The sequence below is a fragment of the Salvelinus sp. IW2-2015 genome, linkage group LG32, assembly GCF_002910315.2.
Source record: "Salvelinus sp. IW2-2015 linkage group LG32, ASM291031v2, whole genome shotgun sequence".
Classification (NCBI taxonomy): Eukaryota; Metazoa; Chordata; class Actinopteri; order Salmoniformes; family Salmonidae; genus Salvelinus; species Salvelinus sp. IW2-2015.
Genome location: NC_036871.1, coordinates 23,388,554 through 23,414,482, shown reverse-complemented (window position 1 = coordinate 23,414,482; position 25,929 = coordinate 23,388,554). Strand labels below are relative to the sequence as shown.

The following is a 25,929-nucleotide window of genomic DNA, read 5'->3' as shown; positions in this document are numbered from 1 at the left end:
ATATCAAGAAACTGATTAAACTGCATGATAAAAGGCTACTCTAAAATGTTCAGTTTTGTCACAAGACAATGCCACAGATGAGTATTTCTGTCTGTAATAAAGCCCTTCTGATTGGCTGGGCCTAGCTCCACAGTGGGTGGGCCTATGCCCTCCCAGGCCCACCCATGGCTGAGCCCCTGCCCAGTCATGTGAAATCCATAGATTAGGTCCTAATTTATTTATTTCAATTTACTATTTGCTTATATGAATTGTAACTCCAGTAAAATCATTAATTGTTGCATGTTGTGTTAATATTTTTGTTCAGTATCAGTTATATTGTTTTGGGGATGGAGATCATTAGAACAATACCCAGTGTGCTTTGCAAATGTTCATTTTCACACAACATTTGTCATTTAGCAGACATTTTTATCACACCATAGTGGCATCACACTTCCGATACCAATGCAGTAAATTTGGGGTGATAGGGGGCCACAAAATTGTGAGTCGCTATAAAAAAAATTATAGAAAAGTAATGTATGTTTTATTGTAACTAATTACAAAATACATTGCATTGTAGTTCAGGCCAGTGAAATACACATTTCAATTGCTCTTGAGTATTTTGTATTTCAAAAACATGTACGGTAACAGAAATACTGCCCATCTCTGTTCAATCATGTAACAGTGGATCAACTCACCAAAAGGCATGAGTACATCAAGAGTGAAAAATATAAGCTATGTAAAATATTATCACTCCCTTTTTAACCTGGGTAATATTATACGTACTGGAGGATGCAGGACGACACATGAATAAACACATAGCCATCCCACAACTGCACTGCCAGCTGTCCTGAGGCATGAGTAAATACACGTTTTATACTCTAGTCTGTATTATACAGTAGCTGAATGGGCAGTACTTAATACAGTGCCTTGCAAAAGTATTCACCCCCTTGGTGTTTTTCCTATTTTGTTGCATTAACCTGTAATTTAAATGGATTTTTGTTTGGATTTCATGTAATGGACAAACACAAATTAGTCAAAATTGGTGAAGTGAAATGAAAATAATTACTTGTTTTAAAAATAAATAAAAAACGGAAAAGTGGTGCGTGCATATGTATTCCCCCCTTTGCTATGAAGTCCCTAAATACGATCTGGTGCAACCAATTACCTTCAGAAGTCACACAATGAGTTAGATTGCACACAGGTGGACTTTATTTAAGTGTCACATGATCTGTCACATGATCTCAATGTATATATACCCCTGTTCTGAAAGGTCCCAGAGTCTGCAACACCACTAAGCAAAGGGCAACATGAAGACCAAGGAGCTCTCCAAACAGGTCAGGGACGAAGTTGTGGATAAGTACAGATCAGGGTTGGGTTATAAAAAAATATCCGGAACTTTGAACATCCCACGGAGCACCATTAAATCCATTATTAAAAAATTGAAAGAATATGGCACCACAAACTTGCCAAGAGAGGGCCGCCCACCAAAACTCACGGACCAGCTAAGGAGGGAATTAATCAGAGAGGCAACAAAGAGACCAAAGATAACCCTGAAGGAGCTGAAAAACTCCACAGCGGAGATTGGAGTATCTGTCCAAAGGACCACTTTAAGCTGTACACTCCACAGAGGTGGGCTTTACGGAAGAGTGGCCAGAAAAAAGCCATTGCTTAAAGAAAAAAATAAGCAAACACGTTTGGTGTTTGCCAAAAGGCATGTGGGAGACTCCCCAAAAATATGGAAGAAGGTACTCTGGTCAGATGAGACTAAAATGTAGCTTATTGGGACATCAAGGAAAACACTATGTCTGGCACAAACCCAACACCTCTCATCACCCCGGGAACACCATCCTCACAGTGAAGCATGGTGATGGCAGCATCATGCTGTGGGGGTGTTTTTCATCAGCAGGGACTGGGAAACTGGTCAGAATTGAAGGAATGATGGATGCCGCTAAATACGGGGGAATTCTTGAGGGAAACCTGCTTCAGTCTTCCAGAGATTTGAGAATGGGACGGAGGTTCACCTTCCAGCAGGACAGTGACCCTAAGCATACTGCTAAAGCAACACTTGAGTGGTTTAGGGGGAAACATTTAAGTCTTGGAATGGCCTAGTCAAAGCCCAGACCTCAATCCAATTGAGAATCTGTGGTATGACTTAAAGATTGCTGTACACCAGCGGAACCCATCCAACTTGAAGGAGCTGGAGCAGTTTTGCCTTGAAGAATGGGCAAAAATCCCAGTGGCTATATGTGCCAAGCTTATAGAATTGCTGCAAAAGGTGCCTCTACAAAGTATTGACTTTGGGGTGGTGAATAGTTATGCACGCTCAAGTTCTGTTTTTTTTTGTCTTAGTTTTGATTGTGAAACAAACAAGAAATATGTTGCATCTTCAAAGTGGTAGGCATGTTGTGTAAATCAAATGATACAAACACCCCCAAAAAATCTATTTTAATTCCAGGTTGTAAGGCAACAAAATAGGAAAAATGCGAAGGGGTGTGAATACTTTCGCAAGCCACTGTATAGAGAAGCAATAGCTTTCTCAGAAAACTGAGAATTGACCCGGAGCAAATTGCACTTGCATCAAACCAGTATATCTAGATTGAAGGTGCCTCAGTCAGAGTACATTTTTCAGGTAAGGTTTAAAAGTGGATGAGGTGAATCATGTAGTGCGGGTACACGCGCGCACACACACACAAGTTGTATGGACTACCGAGCATCATTGTGTAACAGTGTCTTGTGATACAGAGAGCTCTTACTGTGAACAAATATTTTGAGTCGGTGGATTACATTCAGGATGTTGGATAAATAGCATGTAATCACGTCATTAAGCAATTGGTGGCATTATGCTAATATCCTCAGGGTTTTGTATTCAGGGAAGAGAGTAATCCTGTGAGCCACTGACTGTTGCTGTGCTGCTGCTGCACACTAGGAAAATACATCTCTAGAAAGTCAGCCTGTCAGTGCTTGCAATGTCTATAGTGTACACTCACTGTAGTTCTCCATTCAGAGAACCGCTTCGGTAACGAGTGTGGCTTACAGTAATTTAATTTAGTTCTGTATTAACAGTTGTTGGAAATAAACAAAGGGTTAATTTAACATGTTTTAAGCTTTTTAAATAATTGACTAAAAAAGCTCTGCAGGATGCGTACAAAACACTCATTTATAGGATTTGATGTGTGGCATCCACTTAAATTGAAAATCCATTGGAAATGAGTGAACTAATGTGATACTGAAATCAATGGTCTGTGTTCTACATCGGTACAGCCCAACAGCTTGCCTCCAGAGTACAGAATAAAAGAGCTGTTACACAGATGTTGACTGACACCTGGTGGTTTAAAGTAATGTATTAGTATTATTGTTGAATGAGGAAAGTGAACACTAGAAACTTGTGATGAGAAATATTAGATTTGGAATCTGTGTACAGAGCATTGTAGTGACATTATCTTGAACCATTTGGAAGGAACACAATACATTTCCAGATGAATCACTTCCCCCAGAGCCAAACTTTATTAGGCAAGCTGGTGATACATGTTAACTGTGTACTATGCTAATTCAGGATACCGTGAAAACATTGTGAGAAACAACAACCACAATCTACATCTGAATTCATTAGCAAATTGCATAGATTATTGGCTACACTACTTTAATAAAATATAGAAGATATCACAGGAGGTTGGTGGCACCTCAATTGGGGAGAACGGGCTCGTGGTAATGACTTGAGTGGAATGGTATCAAATACATCAAACATGGTTTCCATGTGTTTGATGCCATTCCATTTGCTCCGTTCTCCCCTCCGCAGCCTCCACTGAAAGACATACACAAAATGCATTTTGAGGGCCACAAAGGGAAACAGAGTTGGTATTTCTACAGTATGTCCACAGTATTACAGGCTACTGATCTGATCTAATCTACTGATCTGTACTAGGCTGCTGATCTGTACTAGTGATACTAAATGCTCCGACAGCAGTGATATTAAAAACATAACAGATAGTGGGCAATAATACCTATATCCTGAGTGGGTGATCTGAGTTATGCTCAGATAGATGCTGCTCTTCCAGCTGACACAGTGTTGTTGACAGAGCACCATGCAGGCAGGCTAGTTGTTAATAGACAAACTGTCTGGATCCATGTCTGTTTTATACTATTGGGTCTCACCTCTGGTCGACATCTTAGAGAGGTGACATGAAAACAAACACTGAGACCGATCCATTGTGATTCAAACTGAGGCTGCTCTCAGACACAGATTAAGCCTAGTCCCGGACTAAAAGCTATTATAATACATGTTTCAATGCATGCTTTTTAGTCCAGGATCAGGGTTAATCTGTGTCCAGGAAACCAGCCCTTAATGAGCATGGATGTTTTTACCATCGAGATGCTATTCCATTACCATACCAGACTCGCTTTCTACTCGAACGTGGCCCAGTGACCCATCTCTGCTGTCAGTTGTGGCAGGGTTGAGAACTCTAAAGGGTTTGAAATCATTTAATTAATTCCAATGTCTTTTACCTCCTGGTTACCTCTTTTCTGAGGCCTGCAGCACCTGTTCGTAGGGTGGAGGAGGGAGGTTGCAGTAGGCGGGAGGGGGAGGGTGTGGGTAGGGTGCTGCCATGTGGGAGGGGTGGACCGGGTGGGGATGGGCCTGTATAGGGTATGTAGGGGTGAGGATCATCCCTCCTGAGGCTCCATAGTTTTGCATGCCGGGCTGCTGCAGTCCTAGAGGACAAAGAGAGAAATGAATGGAATTTACCATGGTCACCATCTATGCACGGTGTATTGTCATATTTTGTTTCGTAATGTTGACGTAAATAACGGGGCCAGCAATACAGGGCAGATCACAACACACACAATACCACTATCCTCTAGACTTCTGCATTGTGACTGCTAGATTTCCTGACTGCTATAGTGAAAGCTGAACTGATGATGTTCATGAGTGATGTTTGAGTGATGATGAGTGATGTTTGGGTTTAGAGAGTATGTGTTACAGGCATGAATATGAATAAGCAGCATTTCTCTCCAACAGCTCAGTTTCCATTGGTCCACTCAGGGACAAGGATGGACCATGGTGCAGCACTGAACTAGAACATATTACATTTTACACCTCAACACATAACATATGGAATATTAGCACTATTATGTTTCACTCCAATTCCCTCCAGAGCCAGAACATTAAATATTAATGCCAATATTTCCAGGTCAGTGACTGCAGGGGCTTGGAGGAGAGTGTGTGTGTATGAGAGAAAGAGGAGAAGGGAATAGGGTGCCATTTGGAACGCAGMTCCAGAATCAATAGTAGAGTCAATCACTGTACTGTATGAGATCAGAGACACAGGTCCCATCTGTTACGATATCAGAAGTTACTGAGGACTGGAGCAAACTGAGAAAAGTTCCTTTGTACTGCTGTGTATAAATTACTGTGGAATAGTTAGCAATTAAATGAGAAGGCGACAAGGACATGAGTAGATGGGGGGGGAGTGGGAGATAAATTGAAGGAGATCTGGAGAGAGGATGTGGGAGTGGGGAGTTGAACGAGAAAATGAAGGAGGTGTACTTGGAAAGAAATAGGATATATAGTGAGGGTAGGGAGAATGGGAGAGGGATTGGATGTATAAGTATGATATGAAGAGGAGGAAGTGGAGGAAGAGAACATGACACAAGGCGGTTGGTGTGACTGTGACTCACCTGAAGCTGTCATTGGGTGTCTGGTGAATGACACATTGAAGGTGTCCTCAGGAAGTGGGGAGGGGTTCATGCGTCTGCGGATGAAAAACCCTGCCCCACAGCAGAACAACACGCCCATCATCAGCAGTAGCCTGCAAACACAGACAGCAAAACTTGAAAGTTTATTCAGAACTTTATACGAGCTCCGTCAACTCCAATGCAATATGTACATAGCCTTACAGCCAGAATGAGATATATGAAAGAAAGAGAGAGCTGGAAGATTTTCTGACCTTACGAGGGAAAGAGACCTCCATGCATCGAGTCCTCTGACATCAATGGTAGTCTTTGAAAGACCTTATATGCTCAATTTAATGGCGTTAGAGAGTTCATCCTTGACAGTCTGGACTCTTATTACACAAGTAAAATAATATCCCAATAGCCCTGTATCGATATAAATTGGACAATCGTGTACAGTACCAGTCAAAAGCTTGGAAACACCTACTCATTCAAGGGTTTTTCTTTATTTTTACTATTTTCTACATTGTAGAATAATAGTGAAGACATCAAAAAAGATATCAAAACCCAAAAAGTGTTCAACAAATCGAAATATTTGTTATATTTTAGATTATTCAAAGTAGCCACCCTTTGCCTTGATGACAGCTTTGCACACTCTTGGCATTCTCTCAACCAGCTTCATGAGGTAGTCACCTGGAATGCTTTTCCAACAGTCTTGAAGAACATATACTGAGCACTTGTTGGCTGCTTTTCCTTTACTCTGCGGTCCAACTCATCCCAAACCATCTCAATTGGGTTGAGGTTAGGTGATTGTGGAGGCCGGGTCCTCTGATGCATCACTCCATCACTCTCCTTGTTGGTAAAATTGCCCTTACACAGCCTGGAGGTGTGTTTTGGGTCATKGTCCTGTTGAAAAACAAAGGATAGTCCCACCAAGCACAAACCAGATGCGATGGCGTATCGCTGCAGAAACACTGACAGTGTCACCAGCAAAGCTCCTCCTCCATGCTTCACGATGGGAACCATACAGGCGGAGATAATCCATTCACCTCTGCGTCTCACAAAGACACGGCGGTTGGAACCAAAAATATCAGACCAAAGGACAGATTTCCACTGGTCTAATGTCCATTGCTCGTGTTTCTTGGCCCAAGCAATCTCTTATTATTATTKGTGTCCTTTTAGTAGTGGTTTCTTTGCAGCAATTCGACCATGAAGGCCTGATTCACACAGTCTCCTCTGAACAGTTGATGTTGAGATGTATGTGTTACTCTGGGCTGCAATCTGAGGTGCAGTTAACTCTAATGAACTTATCCTCTGCAGCATAGGTAACTCTGGGTCTTCCTTTCCTGTGGTGGTCCTCATGAGAGCCAGTTTCATCATAGCGCTTTGTTTTTTGCGACTGCACTTGAAGAAACTTTTAAAGTTCTTGTCATTTTACGGATTGACTGAGTTTCATGTCTTAAAGTAATGATGGACTGTCATTTCGCTTTGCTTATTTGAGCTGTTCTTGCCATAATATGGGCTTGGTCTTTGCCAAATAGGGATATCTTCTGTATACCACCCCTACCTTGTCAAAACACAACTGATTGACTCAAACGCATTAAGAAGGAAAGAAATTCCACAAATTAACTTTTAACAAGGTACACTTGTTAATTTAAATGCATTCCAGGTGACTACCTCAACTGGTTGAGAGAATGCCAACAGTGTGCAAAGCTGTCATCAAGGCAAAGGGTGGCGACTTTGAAGAATCTCAAATATAAAATATATTTTGATTTGTTTAACACTTCTTTTGTTACTACATGATTCCATATGTGTTATGTCATAGTTTTGATGTATTCACTATTATTCTTAAATGTAGAAAATAGTAAAAATAAAGAAAAACCCTTGAATGAGTAGGTGTGTCCAAACTTTTGACTGGTACTGTATATTTCAAAGCAGCTCTGTGTCTCCAAAACGTCCTTATAATAGTGTTATTGAATAGTGTTATTGAATCTATTGAAAAGACGGGACATGGATAATATACATCTCGCTGGCTTTTCTACGCATCGTCTAGACCGGACGGCAGCTTTGGGTAAAGCGAAGGGAGGAGGTGTGTGTCTCTTTGTTAACAACAGCTGATGCATGATCTCTAATGTTAAGGAAGTCTCAAGTTTTTGCTCACCTGAGAATACCTCCTTATAAGCTGCAGACCATAGTATTTACCAAGAGAGTTTTAATCTATATCTTTCGTAGCTGTCTATTTACCACCACAAACTGATGCTGGCAGTAAGTCCACACTCAACGTGCCATAAGCAAACTTGAAAATGCATATGCAGCTTCTTGTGACCGGTGATTTTAACGCAGGGAAACTGAAATCCATTTGACCTAATTTTTACCAGCATGTCACTTGTGCAACTAGAGGCGACAAAACTCTAGATCACCATTACACCACAAACAAAATGCGTACAACYATCTCCCTCGCCCTCCATATGTCAAATCTGACCATAACTCTATCCTCCTGATTCCTGCTGACAAGCAAAAACTCAAACAGGAAKTACCAGCTCAATACAGAAGTGGTCCGATGAAGCGGATGCTAAGCCGTAGGACTGTTTCGCAAGCAGACTGGAATATGGTCCGGGATTCATCCGATAACATTGAGGAGTTTACTACATCAGTCACCGGTTTCATTAATAAGTGCATTAACGACATTGTCCCCACAGTGATCGTACATGTCTCAACCCAAAGCCATGGATTACAGGCAACATCCGCACTGAGCTAAAGGCTAGAGCTGCCACTTTCAAGGAATGGAACACTAATCTGGACCCAGTCTGTAATACCTACATGTTTCAAGCWGACCACCATAGTCCCTGTGGTGTGCCCAAGAACACCAAGGTAACTTGTCTAAATGATTATTGCCACAGAGTACTAACATCTGTAGCCATGAAATTCTTTGAAAGGCTGGTCAAGGCTCACATCAACATCATTATCCCAGACACCCTGAACACACTCAAATTCGCATACTGCCCAAACAGATCCACAGATGACGCAATCTCTATTGCACTCCAGACAGCCCTCTCCCACCTGGATAAGAGGAACACCTATGTGAGATTGCTGTTGATTGACTACAGCTCAGCGTTCAACACCATAGTGCCCTCCAAGCTCATCAATAAGCTCAGGACCCTGGGACTGAACACCTCCCTCTGCAACTGGATCTTGGACTTCCTGACCGCCTCCTCCAGGTGGTGAAGGTGGGCAACAACACATCCGCTACGCTGGTCATCAACACGGTGGCCCCTCGGGTGTGTGCTTAGTCCCCTCCTGTACTCCCTGTTCACCCATGACTGCGTGGTCGCGCAAAACTCCAACACCATCATTAAGTTTGCTGATGACAAGAGGGTGGTAGGCCTGATCACYGACAACGATGAGACAGCCTATAGGGAGGAGGTTAGTGACCTGGCAGTGTGGTGCCAGGACAACAACCTTTCCTTCAACGTCAGCAAGACAAAGGAGCTGATCGTTGACTACAGGAAATGTAGGGCCGAGCACACTACAATCCCCATCGACAGGGCTGTAGTGGAGAGGGTCAAGAGCTTCAAGTTCCTCTGTGTCCACATCACTAAGGAATTGACATGGTTCACACACCCCAACACAGTCATGAACAAGGCAGGAGAATGCCTCTTCCCCCTCAGGAGGCTGAACAGAATTGGCATGGGCCCTCAGATCCTCAAAAGGTTCCACAGCTGCACCAGGGAGGGCATCTTGACTAGCTGCATCACCGCTTGGTATGGCAACTGCTTGGCATCCGACAGCAAGGCGTTACTGAGGGTAATGCGTGCGGCCCAGTACATCACTGGGGCGGAGCTCCCTGCCATCCAGGACCTCTTTATCAGGCGTCGTCAGAGGAAGGTCCTAGAAATTGTCAAAGACTCCAGCCAACCAAGTCATAGACTATTCTCTCTGCTACCGCACGGCAAGCGGTACCGATGCACCAAGTCTGGAACCAACAGGACCCTGAACAGCTTCTACACCAAAACCATATTGTTGCTAAATAGTTAACCAAATAGCTACCCGGACTATCTGCATTGATCCCCTTTTGAAACAACTTTAAGTCATCACATACGCTGCTGCTACTGCTTATTATCTATCCTATTGCCTAGTCACTTTACCCCTACCTACAGTGGGTATAGAAAGTCACCACCCCTTTCAAAATGTTCACCTTTTGTTGCCTTACAGCCTGAAATGAAAACACATCAAATTTGACTTTTTCCGGCTTTATTTACACACAGTAACCCACCATATCCAAGTGAAAAAAAWWAATAAAAAAATAACATTTCTGAAAATGAATTACAAGTAAAACAATAAAATACACTATTTGGATAAGTGAACAAATCAAGCTAATTGGCTTCCATCTATGATAGTAGTGACTTTGTTTAGTTCAGAATTAAAGCAGTTGTTCATAGAGGACTCCACTGCTTAGTAGCGCAATTCAAAGCAAATAATCCACTATGGGTGGAAAGGTACTTTCAAAAGATCTACGAGATAAATTTGTGGAAAGGCACAAGTCAGGGGATGGATATAAAAAGATTTCAAAGGCTTTGTCCCTTGGAGCACAGTTAAGACCATTATTAAGAAGTGGAAGGCGTATGGCACCACCCAAACCCTGCATAGATCAGTCCGTCCCTACAAACTGGATGACCGGGCAAGGAGGAGACTGATCAGAGAGGCTGCCAAGAAGCCAATGGCGACTTTGAAGGAGCTTCAGGCCTATTTGGCAAAGACTGGTCAATGTGTGCATATGACCACAATATCACAAGCGCTCCACAAATCTGGCTTCTATGGGAGGGTGGCAAGAAAAAAAACACTACTCAAAAAAAGCCACATTAAGTCTTGTTTGAGCTTTGCCAAAAAGCACTTTGTAGATTCCAAGGCCAAGTGGCAAAAGGTGCTGTTGTCAGATGAGACCAAAATGTAACTTTTTGGCGTGAACGCAAAACGATATGTCTGATGAAAACCCAATACATCTTTCCACCCAAAGAACACCATGCCTACAGTAAAGCAAGGCGGTGGCAGCATCCTGTTGTGGGGTTGTTTCTCTTCAGCAGGGGCTGGAGCACTTGTCAGGATAAAAGGGAAAATGGACAGTGAAAAATACCGACAGATTCTTGAGGAGAACCTGCAGCCTTGAATGTCCTTGAGTGGTCTAGTCAGAGCCCCGACATAAATGACTTAAAGAGTGCAGTCCATGAGCAGTCACCATGCAATTAGACTGAGCTTGAACAATTCTGCAAGGAAGAATGGACAAATATTGCACAGTCTATGTGTGCAAAGTTAGTAGAGACGTATACAAAGAGACTCATGGCTGTAATTCAAGCAAAATGTGGTTCCACCAAGTATTACCTCAGGGTCGTGTTCACTTATCCAAATAGGGTATTTTGTTGTTTTAATTTTAATTAATTTTCAAATAAAAAAATGATTTACCAGGATATTGTGGGTTACTGTGTGTAAATAAAGATTTTATGTGTTTCATTTCAGGCTGTAAGGCAACAAAAAGTGAACATTTTGAAAGGGGGTGGTGACTTTCTGTATCCACTGTATATGTACATACAGTGCCTTCAGAAAGTATTCACACCCCTTTACTTTTCCAGATTTTGTTGGGTTACAGCCTGAATTTAAAATGGATTACATTTAGATTTTGTGCCACTTATCTACACACAATACCCCATAATGTCAAAGTGGAATTTTGTTTGTAGAATTTTAGGGAAATTCATAAAAAATTAAAATATTAAATGTCTTGAGTCAATAAATATTCAAACCCTTTGTTATGGCAAGCCTAAACAAGTTCAGGGGAATAAATGTGCTTAAAAAATCCCATAAGTTGCATGAACTCATTCTGTGTTCAATAATATTGGTTAACATGATTTTTTAATGACTACCCCATCTCTGTACCACACACAATTATCTGTAAGGTCGCTCAATCAAGTAGTGAATTTGGTAGATGTGTGTTAAAAAAATATTGAGCATGGTGAAGTTATTAATTAGGCTTTGGATGGTGTATCAATACACCCAGTCACTACAAAGATACCGGCGTCCTTCTTAAGTCAGTTGCTGGAGAAAAAGGAAACTGCTCAGGGATTTCACCATGAGGCCAATGGTGATTTTAAAACAGTTACAGAGTTTAATGGTTGTGAAATGGGAAAGCTGAGGATGGATCAACAACATTGCGGTTATTCCACAATACTAACCTAAATGTCAGAGTGAAAAGAAGGAAGCTTGTACAGAATTTAAAAAAATTCAAAACATGCATCCTGTTTACAAGGCACTTACTGTAAGTAATACAGCAAAGAAAATTGGCAAAGAAATTAACTTTTTGTCCTGAATACAAAGCATTATGTTTGGGGAAAATCCCACACAACCCATCACTGAGTACCACTCTTCATACTTTCAAGCATGGTGGTGGCTGCATCATGTTATGGGTATGCTTGTCATCGGCAAGGAATAGGGAGTTTTTTGTTGTTGATAAAAATAAACAGAATACAGATAAGCACAGGCAAAATCCTACAGGAAAATCTGGTTCAGTCTTCTTTCCAACCGACACTGGGAGATGAATTCACCTTTCAGCAGGACAATAACCTAAAACACAAGGCCAAATCTACACTGGGGTTGCTTACCAAGATGATGTTTAATGTTCCTGAGTGTCCTAATTACAGTTCTGTCTGAAACCCGTTTGAAAATCTATGGCAAGACTTGAAAATGGCTTTCTAGCAATGATCAACAACCAACTTGACAGAGCTTGAATAATTTTTAAAGGAGTAATGGGCAAATATTGTAGGTGTGCATAGCTATTAGAGACTTACCCAAAAAGACTCACAGCTGTAATCGCTGCCAAAGGTGTTTAACATATATTGTCTAAAGGGGATGAATACTTATCTCCTCAAGATATATTAGTGTTTCATTTTTCATACATTTTTTATAAATGTTAGAAATCTCTTCAACTTTGACGTTATAGTATTTTTGGTTGATCAAAAATGACAAGTCAATCCATTTTAATCCCAATTTGTAAAAACAAAATGTGTGAATACTTTCTGAAGGTACTATATCTACCTCAATTACCTCATACCCCTGCACATCGACTCGGTACTGGTCCTCAGTGTATAAAGCCAAGTTATCGTTAGCCCACTCATTGTGTATTTAGTTCTCATGCTATAATTGTTCTATTATTTCTCTCTGCATTGTTGGGAAGGTAACATAAGTAAGCATTTCATTGTTAGTTGACACCTGTTGTTTTACGAAGCATGTGATAACAACATTTGATTTGAGGTGAAGGATTTGTTGTTAAAAATATAGTATAAGGACCTTTCTCTCAAACAGGTGTACTGAACTAAAGAACAAACTAAAGTCAAGATGAACCTCTACGCTGAAGCATGAACAGTCATGCACTAGTTTGTTCACCCGCACCCGCTTGTAATTGCTAATAACCCCTCCATGAATGGGCAAGACAATAGATTTAAGTCCCTTTGAACGGGGTATGGTAGTAGGTGCCAGGCGCACCAGTTTGAGTATGTCAAGAACTACAATTCTGCTGGGTTTTTCATGCTCAACAGTTTCCCGTGTGTATTAAGAATGGTCCACCACCCAAAGGACATCCAGCGAACTTGACACAACTGTGGGAAGCATTAGAGTCAACATGAGCCAGCATGCTTTCAACACCTTGTAGTCCATGGCCCAAAAATTGAGACTGTTCTGAGGGCAAAAGGGGGTGCAACTCAATATTAGGAAGGTGTTCCTAATGTTTTGTACAATCAGTATAAGTTTCTGTTTATAAAATCAGACATTTTGGTAGGCTATTTCTTAGTCAACTTGTCTATAATTAGATACATGTAGCTTCTCTTGTCATTATATGTTTCCATAGAAGACTAAATAAACCCTAGCTCACCAGAATATTGGTACGTCTGCTTCCCGCTAACAATCTCAAACACTAGATCCCCTGGACGCAGCTCACTCCAGATCCCAATCACCTGAATTCTGATCACCTGTTCACACACCTGTATGCATCATTGTGAGGTATTGTTTGTTTTGTGACACACTTCTAGTTGGCGCTCTGTTTTTCCTGTAATTCAAACCTCCCGTGTATGATAGTTTTTGCATACATCACTAATGACGCCTTTTGCCTATTCCCTGCCTGTACCTTAGCTTATCGGTTTTCCTGTTATCAACCTATTGCCTGATCTCCCGGATGACGTTAATAGCCTTTTCCCTGCCTGTACTGTTGCCTTTTTGGACCCCCTGTGTATGACCATCTGCCTGCCCCTGGACCCAGCTACCTGCCTCCTCCTGTGGTCCTTTACAAATAAAACACCAACTGTCTGTCTCCCCTCGTGTTCATTACAAATATCATAAATCAATAGAATGAATGCTTCAATCTAGGATGAACAAAAATATAAACGAAACATGCAAACATTTCAAGATTTTACTGAGTTACAGTTCATATAAGGAAATCAGTCAATTGCAATAAATTCATTAGGCCCTAATCCATGGTTATCTATGGATTTCACATGGCTGGGCAGGAGGGAAGCCATGGGTGGGCCTGTGAGGGGAGCCAKGTCCAGCTAATCAGAATGTGTTTTTCCACACTAATGGGCTTTTTTACATATAGAAATAATCCTCAGTTTCATCAGCTGTTCGGGCGGCTGGTCTCAGACGATCCCGCAGGTGAAGAAGCCGGTTTGGAGGTCCTGGCCTGGCCTGGTTACATGTGGTCTGTGAATTTTTGTCCGGTTGGACGTACTGCCAAATTCTCTAAGACGACGTTGGAGGCGGTTTATGGTGGAGAAATGAACATAAATTCTCTGGCAACAGCTCTGGTGGACATTCCTGCAGTCAGCATGCCAATTGCCTACTCCCTCAAAACTTGAGACATCTGTGGCATTGTGTTTCGTGACAAAACTGCACATTTTAGAGTGGCCTTTTATTGTCCCCAACACAAGAGCACCTGTATAATGATCATGCTGTTTAATCAGCTTCTTGATATGCTACACCTGTCAGGTGGATGGATTATGTTTGCAAAGGAAAAATGCTCACATTTCTGGGATCTTTAATTTCAGCTCATGAAACATGGGATCAACACTTTACATGTTGCGTTTATATTTTTGTTCAGGATATATAGTTGACATCAGTAAAGTTTTTCTCTCTCATCTCTACTTTCGCGGAGCAAAGACGTTTAGGGACCGGGGAGAGAATGCAATAACTCTACCCAAAAAATTGAACRATTTTCTGTGCAAAATGTCCAAATGACATCAGTTTGACCGGTTTGAAGATAGAACTGCTAAAGAGGGCRGAGTTGCAACTACTGCTGAGATAGCCTGCAGAGTTCTGTCATACTATCCAGGTATATGCCCAAATCCATCTCTCCAGAAATAAGTCTCTCACTGTTGCCGCTTGTTTTAGACCCCCCTCAGCTCCCAGCTGTGCCCTGGACACCAAATGTGAATTGATTGCCCCCCATCTATCTTCAGAGTTCGTACTGTTTAGGTGTTTAGGTGACCTAAACTGRGATATGCTTAACACCCCGGCCGTCCAACAATTTAAACTAGATGCCCTCAATCTCACACAAATTATCAAGGAACCTACCAGGTACAAAAAAAACTAAATCCATAAACACGGGCACCCTCATAGATATCATCCTGACCAACTTGCCCTCTAAATACACCTCTGCTGTTTTCAACCAGGATCTCAGTGATCACTGCCTCATTGCCTGCGTCCGTTATGGGTCCATGGTCAAACAACCTGGCCCGGGTATCCTGGAAGGATATTGACCTCATCCCGTCTGTAGAGGATGCCTGGTTGTTCTTTAAAAATGCTTTCCTCACCATCTTAAATAAGCATGCCCCTTTAAAAATAATTTGAACAGATATAGCCCTTGGTTCACTCCAGACTTGACTGCCATTGACCAGCACAAAAACATCCTGTGGCGGACTGCACTAGCATCGAATAGTCCCCGTGATATGCAACTTTTCAGGGAAGTCAGGAACCAATATACACAGTCGCTTAGAAAAGCAAAGGCTAGCTTTTCAAACAGAAATTTGCATCCTGCAGCACTAATTCCAAAAAGTTTTGGGACACTGTAAAGCCCATGGAGAATGAGAGCACCTCCTCCCAGCTGCCCACTGCACTGAGGCTAGGAAACGATAAATCCACGATAATTGCGAATTTCTTTTTTTTGTTGCCCCTTTTTCTCCCCAATTTCGTGGAATCCAATTGGTAGTAGTTACAGTCTTGTCTCATCGCTGCAACTCCTGTACGGACTCGGGAGAGACGAAGGTCGAGAGCCATGCGTCCTCCAAACACAACCCAACCAAGCCGCACTGCTTCTTGACACATTGCCCATCCAACCCGGAAGCCAGCCGCACCAATGTGTCAGAGGAAACACCGTACACCTGGCGACCGTGTCAGCATGCACTGCGCCCGGCCCGCCACAGGAGTCGCTAGTGCGCGATGAGACAAGGATATCCCTGCCGGCCAAGCCCTCCCCTAACCCGGACGACGCTGGGCCAATTGTGCGCCGCCCCATGGGTCTCCCGGTCGCGRCYGGCTGCGACAGAGCCTGGACTCGAACCCAGAATTTCTAGTGGCGCTGCAGCGCCTTAGACCACAGCGCCATTCAGGAGGCCCCCGATAATCGAGAATTTCAATWAGCATTTCTCTACGGCTGGCCATGCTTTCCACATGGCTACCCCAACATCGGCCAACAACAACTCTGCAACCCCGCAGAAACTGGCCTATGACCCCCCCYCCCGCTTCTCCTTCACCCAAATTCAGACAGCTGATGCTGATGTTCTGAAAGAGCTGCAAAATCTGGATCCCTACAAATCAGCTGGGCTAGACAATCTGGACACTCTCTTCCTATAATTATCAGCCGCCATTGTTGAAACCCCTATTACCAGCCTGTTCAACCTCTCTTTCGTATCATCTGAGATTCCTAGACTGGAAGGCGGCCGCGGTCATCCCCCTCTTCAAAGGGGGAGACACTCTAGACCGAAACTKTTACAGACCTATATCCATCCTGCCCTGCCTTTCTAAAGTCTTCGAAAGCCAAGTTAACAAACAGATCACCAACCATTTTGAATCCCACCGTACCTTCTCCASTGTGCAATCCGGTTTCCGAGCTGGTCACGGGTGCATCTCAGCCACACTCAAGGTACTAAACGATATCATAACCGCCATCTATAAAAGACAGTACTGTGCAGCCATCTTCATCGACCTGGCCAAGGCTTTCGACTCTGTCAATCACCGTATTCTTATCGGCAGACTTTGTTTCTTTAATGACTGCCTCGCCTGGTTCACTAACTACTTCTCAGATAGAGTTCAGTGTGTCAAATCGGAGGGCCTGTTGTCCGGACCTCTGGCGGTCTCTATGAGGGTGCCACAGGGTTCAATCCTCGGGCCGACTCTTTTCTCTGTTATATATCAATGAYGTCGCTCTTGATGTGGGTGATTCTTTGATCCACCTCTACGCAGACGACACCATTCTGTATACATCTAGCCCTTCTTTGGACACTGTGTTAACAAACCTCCAAACAAGCTTCAATGCCATACAACACTACTTCCGTGGCCACCAACTGCTCTTAAATGCTAGTAAAAACTAAATGCATGCTCTTCAACCGATCGCTGCCCACACCCGCCCGCCCAACTAGCATCACTACTCTGGACGGCTCGGACTTAGAATATGTGGACAACTACAAATACCTAGGTGTCTGGCTAGACTGTAAACTCTCCTTCCAGACTCATATTAAGAATCTCCGATGCACAATTAAATCTAGAATCGGCTTCCTATTTCGCAACAAAGCCTCCTTCACTCATGCTGCCAAACATACCCCCGTAAAACTGACTATCCTACCGATCCTTGACTTCGGGGATGTCATTTACAAAATAGCCTCCAACACTCTACTCAGTTAATTGGATGCAGTCTCTCACAGTGCCATCCGTTTTGTCACCAAATCTCCATATACTACCCACCACTGCGACCTGTATGCTCTCGTTGGCTGGTCCTCGCTACATATTCGTAGCCACACCCACTGTATCCAGGTCATCTATAAGTCTTTGCTAGGTAAAGCTCCGCCTTATATCAGCTCACTGGTCACCATAGCAACACCCACCCATAGCAAGCGCTCCAGCAGGTATATTTCACAGGTCATCCCCAAAGCCAACACCTCATTTGGCCGCCTTTCCTTCCAGTTCTCTGCTGCCAATGACTGCAACGAATTGCAAAAATCGCTGAAGTTGGAGACTTAAATCTCCCTCACTAACTTTAAGCATCAGCTGTCAGAGCAGCTTACCGATCACTGCAGCTGTACACAGACAATCTGTAAATAGCCCATCCAACTACCTACCTCATCCCCTTATTTGATTTTGTTTTTCTGTTCTTTTGCACACCGGTATTTCTACTTGCACATCCTCATCTGCACATCTATCACTCCAGTGTTAATTGCTAAATTGTAATTACTTATTTATTGCCTTACCTCCTTACTTAATTTGCACACACTGTATACAGATTTTTCTAGTGTGTTATTGACTGTACGTTTGTTTATCCSATGTGTAACTCTGTGTTTTTGTTTTTGTCGCACTGCTTTGGTTTATCTTGGCCAAGTCGCAGTTGTAAATGAGAACTTGTTCTCAACTGGCCTACCTGGTTAAATAAAGGTGAAATAAAAATATTTTTAAAATGTATCAGATATTGGATATGGTATAAAGAGTGTGGCCTTTTCTGAAGCCTACAGGCCGGAGATAAAATGTATGACAATGTAATGAGAAGGGCCACTTTTTACATCATGCAGGTTTCTCAGATCAAACAGCCTAACCTATGTGGGCATAATCAAATAAAATGTGAACTGTCATGTTAACAAACAACATATCCTAAAATCAGAACAGGCCAAAGTAAAATGGACATTATGGAATGGACAATCACTGTTGTCCAGGTGTTTCACCCCATTGTGAAACACCACAATGGGGTGAATGATCAGTGRTTTCAAGTTTGTTTCTGTAAAWWWTTTTGACAAGCTGATTACAGCGAGAAAAATTTGCTTCTGCATTACCCGCTGTGTAAACACATTGCGAATAGGCTCACGATAAATCCTGATAAAGTTGGGTAACTGATACTCAGTGCATAAATAGTCAAATTGATTAGTCACAGGAATCAGGACAAATAAAGCCAAAGCAATGGCCTGTTTTACAAACGGTGGGCCTACCACATGGATGGGCATCCATAAAATGCCCTTGGGCCGACATGGTAGGCTACAACCTAGTAAGCACAAGCAGACATCTTTTGGATGTTTTTTTTTGGTATTGTCCAGTTTTAGTTTTTTGGTGTTTTACAAATGGTAGGCTTACCACATAGATGGGCATTCATAAAATTWAATTTCAGTCAACACTGTAGGCTACGCCTCAGTAAACATGGACCAACACCGACGCCTTTTGGACATCTTTTCTTGGTGCAGTTCCAGACCGGCCTTGATTTCCACATCCACTGACATTGGTTTTTGGTCTAAACATAGACATCTATATATTACATATTTTCAACTTTCATTCAGAACCAAATATGAGCCTGATTTCAACCCCCCCCCATTTTCAACGTCTGTAAAGGACGTATTTTCAACATCCGTAAAATAAGTATTTTCAACCTTCATTCAGAACYGAAAATGAACCAAATTTTTACGTCTGGAAAGTACATATTTTTCTTTTCAGCATCCTAGAAAATATACATTTGAACATACAGAAAATACCTTTCACCCTTCATTCAGAACCCAAATTGAACCTAACTTCAATGTCTGGAAAATACGTATTTTAGACATCTTTTCAACTTAATTTTGCTTACTGGGACTATTCTAGTTTTGCAGGGGGATGCATTTGTTGGTCTTGCCTATGGCGGCAGAATGGCAAAGACCGGCCCTGGCTATAGGTCAAGCCTTATTGTGCCTTATTCGGACGGAATTAGTTTTAGGACGTACTGTGGATCACTAAAATATCCTAATGATTATGATCACACTTCCTCAATTCAAATATTATGGCAACACTATAGGAAAGATGGTTTGGTATGGTTTAGAAACTTGCGAACCAAGCTCGAGTTATCTATCTGTGACCTATCACCTGGACATGTTGAAATACTATATATTCACGCCTAGAATAAAAACCTCCAGGCTTGCGTCCTAACTGCCAATTTATTGGGAAAAAATTAAGAATTACAGGGAGCAGTTTGAAAAAAATGAATCCTGTCCGAATCATCCTCTGGAATAACTGACATTCTGGATTAATAATTATATAACCAACGTTCTCTAGTAATACTAGTTCTGTGCGAATAGGTCTTTGGTCTAAAGAGAGCACGGGTTGAGGGAATAGGGAATGTTTTTCCTAAACAAATTAGGGATTTCGGAAACATAACTTTTCAGTCAGAAATAGCTTTAATTATGTTGCACCTTCAGCAACATGGACAGCGCAATAAACACTTTGATGTTCTGTGGTGTTCGCTGCAGGAGGGAGGAGAAAGAGACAACTGGATGCTAGTCAGAGTCACTCCATGTTTGTTTTTTTAACACAGCGCAGCAAATCTTAGCCTGGCCCAGCACTATCAAATCAATTGCTAGTCATTTGTGTGTCTTCATTATTTAATCAAACTGTGTGCTTAAAGCATCAGACAAGCTCAGTGAATATTGTTGATTTGATTAAAACACATACGATGTGTCAATATATGGAAAATATACGTTTAAAATGTCGACCAATCGATTGGTGAAAGAACAGACGATTCTTGGTCGACCAAGCTTTGTTTCAGTCGGGACAGCCCTAATGCATGCACAGAGCAGTTTCTACAATGACTGAATTGCATATTAAGATCATGTCATAACAATCAACCCACTTGGCACACGCTGGTCAATCAATGTTGTTTCCACAATGAAATTACATTGACCCAACGATGTTGAATTGACGTCTGTGCCCAGTGGGAAGCATTTCACTGTGAGCCAGCGTAGCTATTCTAAGCTGCAGCAAGAAACCCTCACGTGAGGGGCATGGTCTAAGCAAAAACAAAGGTGCTCCCATAGGACCATAAACTCCATGAACAAACCAGTGGCTTATGCATAAATGCACACAAGTACATACAGGGGCTAAGTTGGGTAGAGACAGAGAGAGAAGAGGGGCGAGAGAGAGAGTGCGAGYGAGAGAGTAAGAGAGAGAAAGCGAGAGAGACAAAGAGAAAAGAGAGAGATAGAGCATGGAGGGGAGTAGGAGGAAGGAGGGAGTATATTAAATAGAGTAGGATGAGAAGCTAGACTGGCAGGCTAGTCTTGGAGGTACTCACCAGAAGTACATAGTCTCTGGATGGAGAGACTCGGACACAGCACCGCGTCCCACAACAGGTCCTCATACGACCGGCATCTAACACACACACACACCACACACACACACACACACACACACACACACACACACACACACACACACACACACACACACACACACACACACACACACACACAACACACACACACACACACACACACACACACACACACACACACACGCACAGAGAGAGCGGAAGCTTTAATTACAATCACCAGCATCTAGATATACTGAGAGAGAAGGCTTTTGTACAAACAGTACAGTCATCCAATAACCCTCTCAAAACACATTCAGACAAATGGAAGTTCTCATATGCACAGTACTGAGATAAAAGTCTGAGACAAATCACGTGAGGGGCAGGGTCTAAGCAAAAACAAAGGTGCTCCCATAGGACCATAAACTCCATGAACAAACCAGTGGCTTATGCATAAATGCACACAATACATACAGGGGCTAAGTTGGGTAGAGACAGAGGAGAGAAGAGGGGCGAGAGGAGAGTGCGAGCGAGAGAGTAAGGAGAGAGAAAGCGAGAGAGACAAAGAGAAAAGAGAGAGATAGAGCATGGAGGGGAGTAGGAGGAAGGAGGGAGTATATTAAATAGAGTAGGATGAGAAGCTAACTGGCAGGCTAGTCTTGGGGGAACTCACCAGAAGTACCATACACCACACCCACACACACACACCACACACACACAACACACACCACACACACACACACACACACACACACACACACACACACACACACACACACACACACACACCACCCACCAACACACACAACACACACACACACAACACACGAGAGAGAGGAAGCTTTAATTACAATCACCAGCATCTAGAATACTGAGAGAGAAAGGCTTTTGTCAAACAGTACAGTCATCCAATACCCTCTCAAACACATTCAGACAAATGGAAGTCTTCATATGCACAGTATGAGATAAAAGTCTGAGACAAATACAAGAGGCACAGGAGAATAGACATATGAAGCAGATGACAAACGCTCTGCGGTCTAAGATGAATATTAAGTAAACTATTGAGGGAGCACTAGGATTAGTTCCATTTTAATTTCAGTTTGTCTTGAGTCCTGAGCTGAAGTTGGATATCTACAGTTTGAAGTCGAAGTTTTACATAAACTTAGGTTGGAGTCATTAAAACTAGTTTTTCAAACCACTCCACAAATTCCTTGTTAACAAACTATAGTTTTGGCAAGTCGGTTAGGACATCTACTTTGTGCATGACAACAAGTAATTTCAACATTGTTTACAGGCAGATTTTTTTTATTTATAATTCACTGTATACAATTCCAGTGGGTCAGACGTCTACATACACTAAGTTGACTGTACCTTTAAACGCTTGGAAATTCCAGAGAAGATGTCATGGCTTTAGAAGCTTCTGATAGGCTATTTGACATCATTGAGTCAATTAGAGGTGTACCTGTGGATGTATTTCAAGGCCTACCTTCAAACTCAGTGCCTCTTTGCTTGACATCATGGAAAAATCTAAAGAAATCAGCCAAGACCTCAGAAAAAAATTGTAGACCTCCACAAGTCTGGTTAATCCGCCATAAAAAAGCCAGACTATGGTTTGCAACTGCATGGAGACAAAGATCGTACTTTTGGAGAAATGTCCTCTGGTCTGATAAACAAAAATAGAACTGTTTGGCCATAATGACATCGTTATGTTTGGAGGAAAAAGGGGGAAGCTTGCAAGCCGAAGAACACCATCCCAACCGTGAAGCACGAGGGTGGCAGCATCATGTTGTGGGGGTGGCTTTGCTGCAGGTGGGACTTGGTGCAATTCACAAATTAGATGGCATCATGAGGCAGGAAAATTACGTGGATATATTGAAGCAACATCTCAAGACATCAGTCAGGGAAGTTAAAGCTTGGGTCGCAAATGGGTCTTCCAAATGGACAATGACCCCAAGCTATACTTCCAAAGTTGTGGCAAAATGGCTTAAGGACAACAAAGTCAAGGTATTGGAGTGGCCATCACAAAGCCCTGACCTCAATCCCATAGAAGATTTGTGGGCGAACTGAAAAGGCGTGTGCGAGCAAGGAGGCATACAAACCTGACCCAGTTACACCAGCTTTGTCAGGAGGAATGGGCCAAAATTCACCCACCTTATTGTGGGAAGCTTGTGGAAGGCTACCTGACACGTTTGACCCAAGTTAAACAATTTAAAGGCAATGCTACCAAATATAATTGAGTGTATGGAAACTTCTGACCCACTGGGAATGTGATGAAAGAAATAAAGCTGAAATAAATCATTCCTCTACTATTATTCTGACATTTCACATTTCTTAAATAAAGTGGTGATCCTAACTGACCTAAGACAGGGAATTTTTACTAAGATTAAATGTCAGGAATTGTGAAAAACTGAGTTTAAATGTATTTGGCTAAGGTGTATGTAAACTTCCGACTTCAACTGTATCTGAACCTTGCTGATCAATTGTCAGCATCTATATGCAGGAGAGCTGATGATGAATGGCTCTCATTGTGATGCCTTCATTTATATGGTAGTTCAACGGAACCAAGAGTTTTCAAGTCTTGGTTCCATTGAACATGTCATGTAAATAAAGACATTTGAATTAATGATATGAAGAGTGCCTTGGTCCTCCTTCTTTTTTGATGATTTTTTACCCCTTTTACCAAATACACTTATCTACAAAGACCTACTATTGTTAACCCTAGCAGCACTTCCCTTCCTTTTTTTCCCTACAGGCTCTCATTTGGACTTGACTACTCTGTGCGCGCAGCACACACACACACACACACACACACACACACACACACACACACACACACACACACACACACACACACACACACACACACACACACACACACACACACACACACACACACACACACACACACACACCACACACAACACACACACACCACACACAACACACACACACACACACACACACACACACACACACACACACACACACACACACACAATGTTTTATATGTCAAATATAGGAACTTTTAGGTAAGAATGAATCATACTTAGTCATTGAAGTAAGTAGAAACTCATTCATTTTAACAAATTACTTTAATAGTTTTTTTCTATGTCGATGGGGCAGTGCTTATTGTGTGAGGCAGAGATGTGATTTGGCAGTTCCAGGCTTCAGATCTGCAATGCGCAGAGAGCTGCGGTATCTGATGTTTTCAAGGGCAGATAGCAGCTTCAGTTTTAAACATAGAGGAGAGATGATCTATGGCATCATTACAGATTTCAGAGAAATGTTCATCATCCACTGATCTGCACTGAACATCCAAATCCTCTGGCTAAATAGACGGCAATCCACTTCCATGACAAATCCTCCTCAACATTTGAAATACTCCCTCTCCTTCTGTCAGTATTTTATACTGTATTTTAAAACCAGCAGTACTATRAGTGTGAGAGCTGCATTTCCGGCTTTCAGCATTAAGGCCATCCATTACACAAGTCATTAGCAGCACAGCGCTAGGAGAGGGCATAGAGCTGAGCCAGCATTCTCTTAATAGTGCACTATTTCAATTCCACAGTCGCTCTGCAATATACTGTATTTCATTAGATCTGTGTGTGCACTATTTTACAGAGGCAATTCAATCCAAATCCCCCAGTCACTGCAGCATGCTAACTCCCAGTAATGCTCTCCTCTCTCTCCTACCATAACTCCAACTCCATCCTTAGGCTTTACATTTTTTATAACTCGTACTGATGCACCACCACTGTAGTGCATTTTTAAAAGCTCCTCATACATTGAAAATGAGGCCTTTCTAAAAGCAAGTGGTAGAATTCTGCAGCCAGCCTAGTGGCTAACATGTTTTTAGAATTGCAAAGACTCGGTCTGAAGACTAATTATTAGCCCATTAGTTCAATGATTTAGATAGAAGTCAAAGAGCTTCTCCAATGTGATTTCTCAACCCAGTGGATGCTGTGTAGTCTCAAAAACCCGACCCTCGGCAACACAGTGACTATGGTCTGGTTTCATTGATGGAGTTTTTAGGCATAGAGGAACTACGTCACAGCCTACGTCACTACCTTTCCACTTAAATAAAATACTAAATAGTAGCTAGCAAGATGGAGATCAGAGGTTATTTTTAATGAGTGCATTTCGCAAGTGGCTAGTTTGCATCAACTACCTTAACTAAAACCACTGCAAATGTTTTGCCTGCAAACTTTGGTTTTGAATCCCGACATTCTGGCATGTCTGCCTCGTGATTTGTTGGGAGTCCCCAGATTTTTTTCACCTTATCAATGTAGGCAGTGACGTAGTTATTCTATGACAAAAGAGTCACTGTGATGCCTAGGGTCTGGTCCTCGAGACTAGATGCTGTGTTGGATTTGATGTTTGGATTTGGAAAAGCTACAGCTTATTCATTATTTCCCCTCGCCGCTTCGACGGCATGCTTTTTGAATGACTKCCAAAATGAGTCTGCTATGATAGTGGAGTGAGTCAAAGGCTGGTATTGACTCATAATAACGTTACCAACCTGGGTGATTTCTCTGTATTCATCCACATCCAGGGACCATTTTCTTTAACCAAACACCACCCGGCCTTTAAACAAGCCAGAGGGAATCAATAGACTGCACTCTTTAAATTCACAAACAGTTTAATCCGAATGGCAGAAGGTTGAAAACTAATAAATATGTCTTGTAAAATATTAATGTCTAACTATTAACAATTAATATACAGTATGCTGCAATGTAATTGTGTCTGTGTCCAGATGAATTATGTTACCCATGTGTATGTACAGTATACTTACATGAAATAGATTGGGTAGCCTCCTTCAAAATACCAGCAGTACTTCTTGGAAGCTGTGCACTGTATATGAGAAGAGGAAAACTGGTCATTGATTTATAGTTGCTGGTATGAAATCAAAGAGCAATCTCAGAGGGAAAATGAAGCATCATTAT

At 42.2% G+C, this 25,929-nt stretch overlaps 1 protein-coding gene across 1 annotated transcript; it reads right to left on the bottom strand.

Moving 5' to 3' along the window:
• Positions 1-3,448: 3,448 nt before the first annotated feature.
• LOC111956305 (WW domain binding protein VOPP1) lies at positions 3,449-21,666 on the bottom strand. Its single transcript, XM_023976758.3, has 3 exons — positions 21,660-21,666; positions 5,656-5,786; positions 3,449-4,689 (listed from the first exon to the last, which is right to left on the bottom strand). The coding sequence occupies exons 2-3, from the start codon at positions 5,774-5,776 to the stop codon at positions 4,490-4,492; spliced, it is 321 nt and encodes a 106-aa protein (XP_023832526.1). The 5' UTR covers positions 5,777-5,786; positions 21,660-21,666; the 3' UTR covers positions 3,449-4,489.
• Between the last annotated feature and the right edge of the window lie 4,263 nt (positions 21,667-25,929).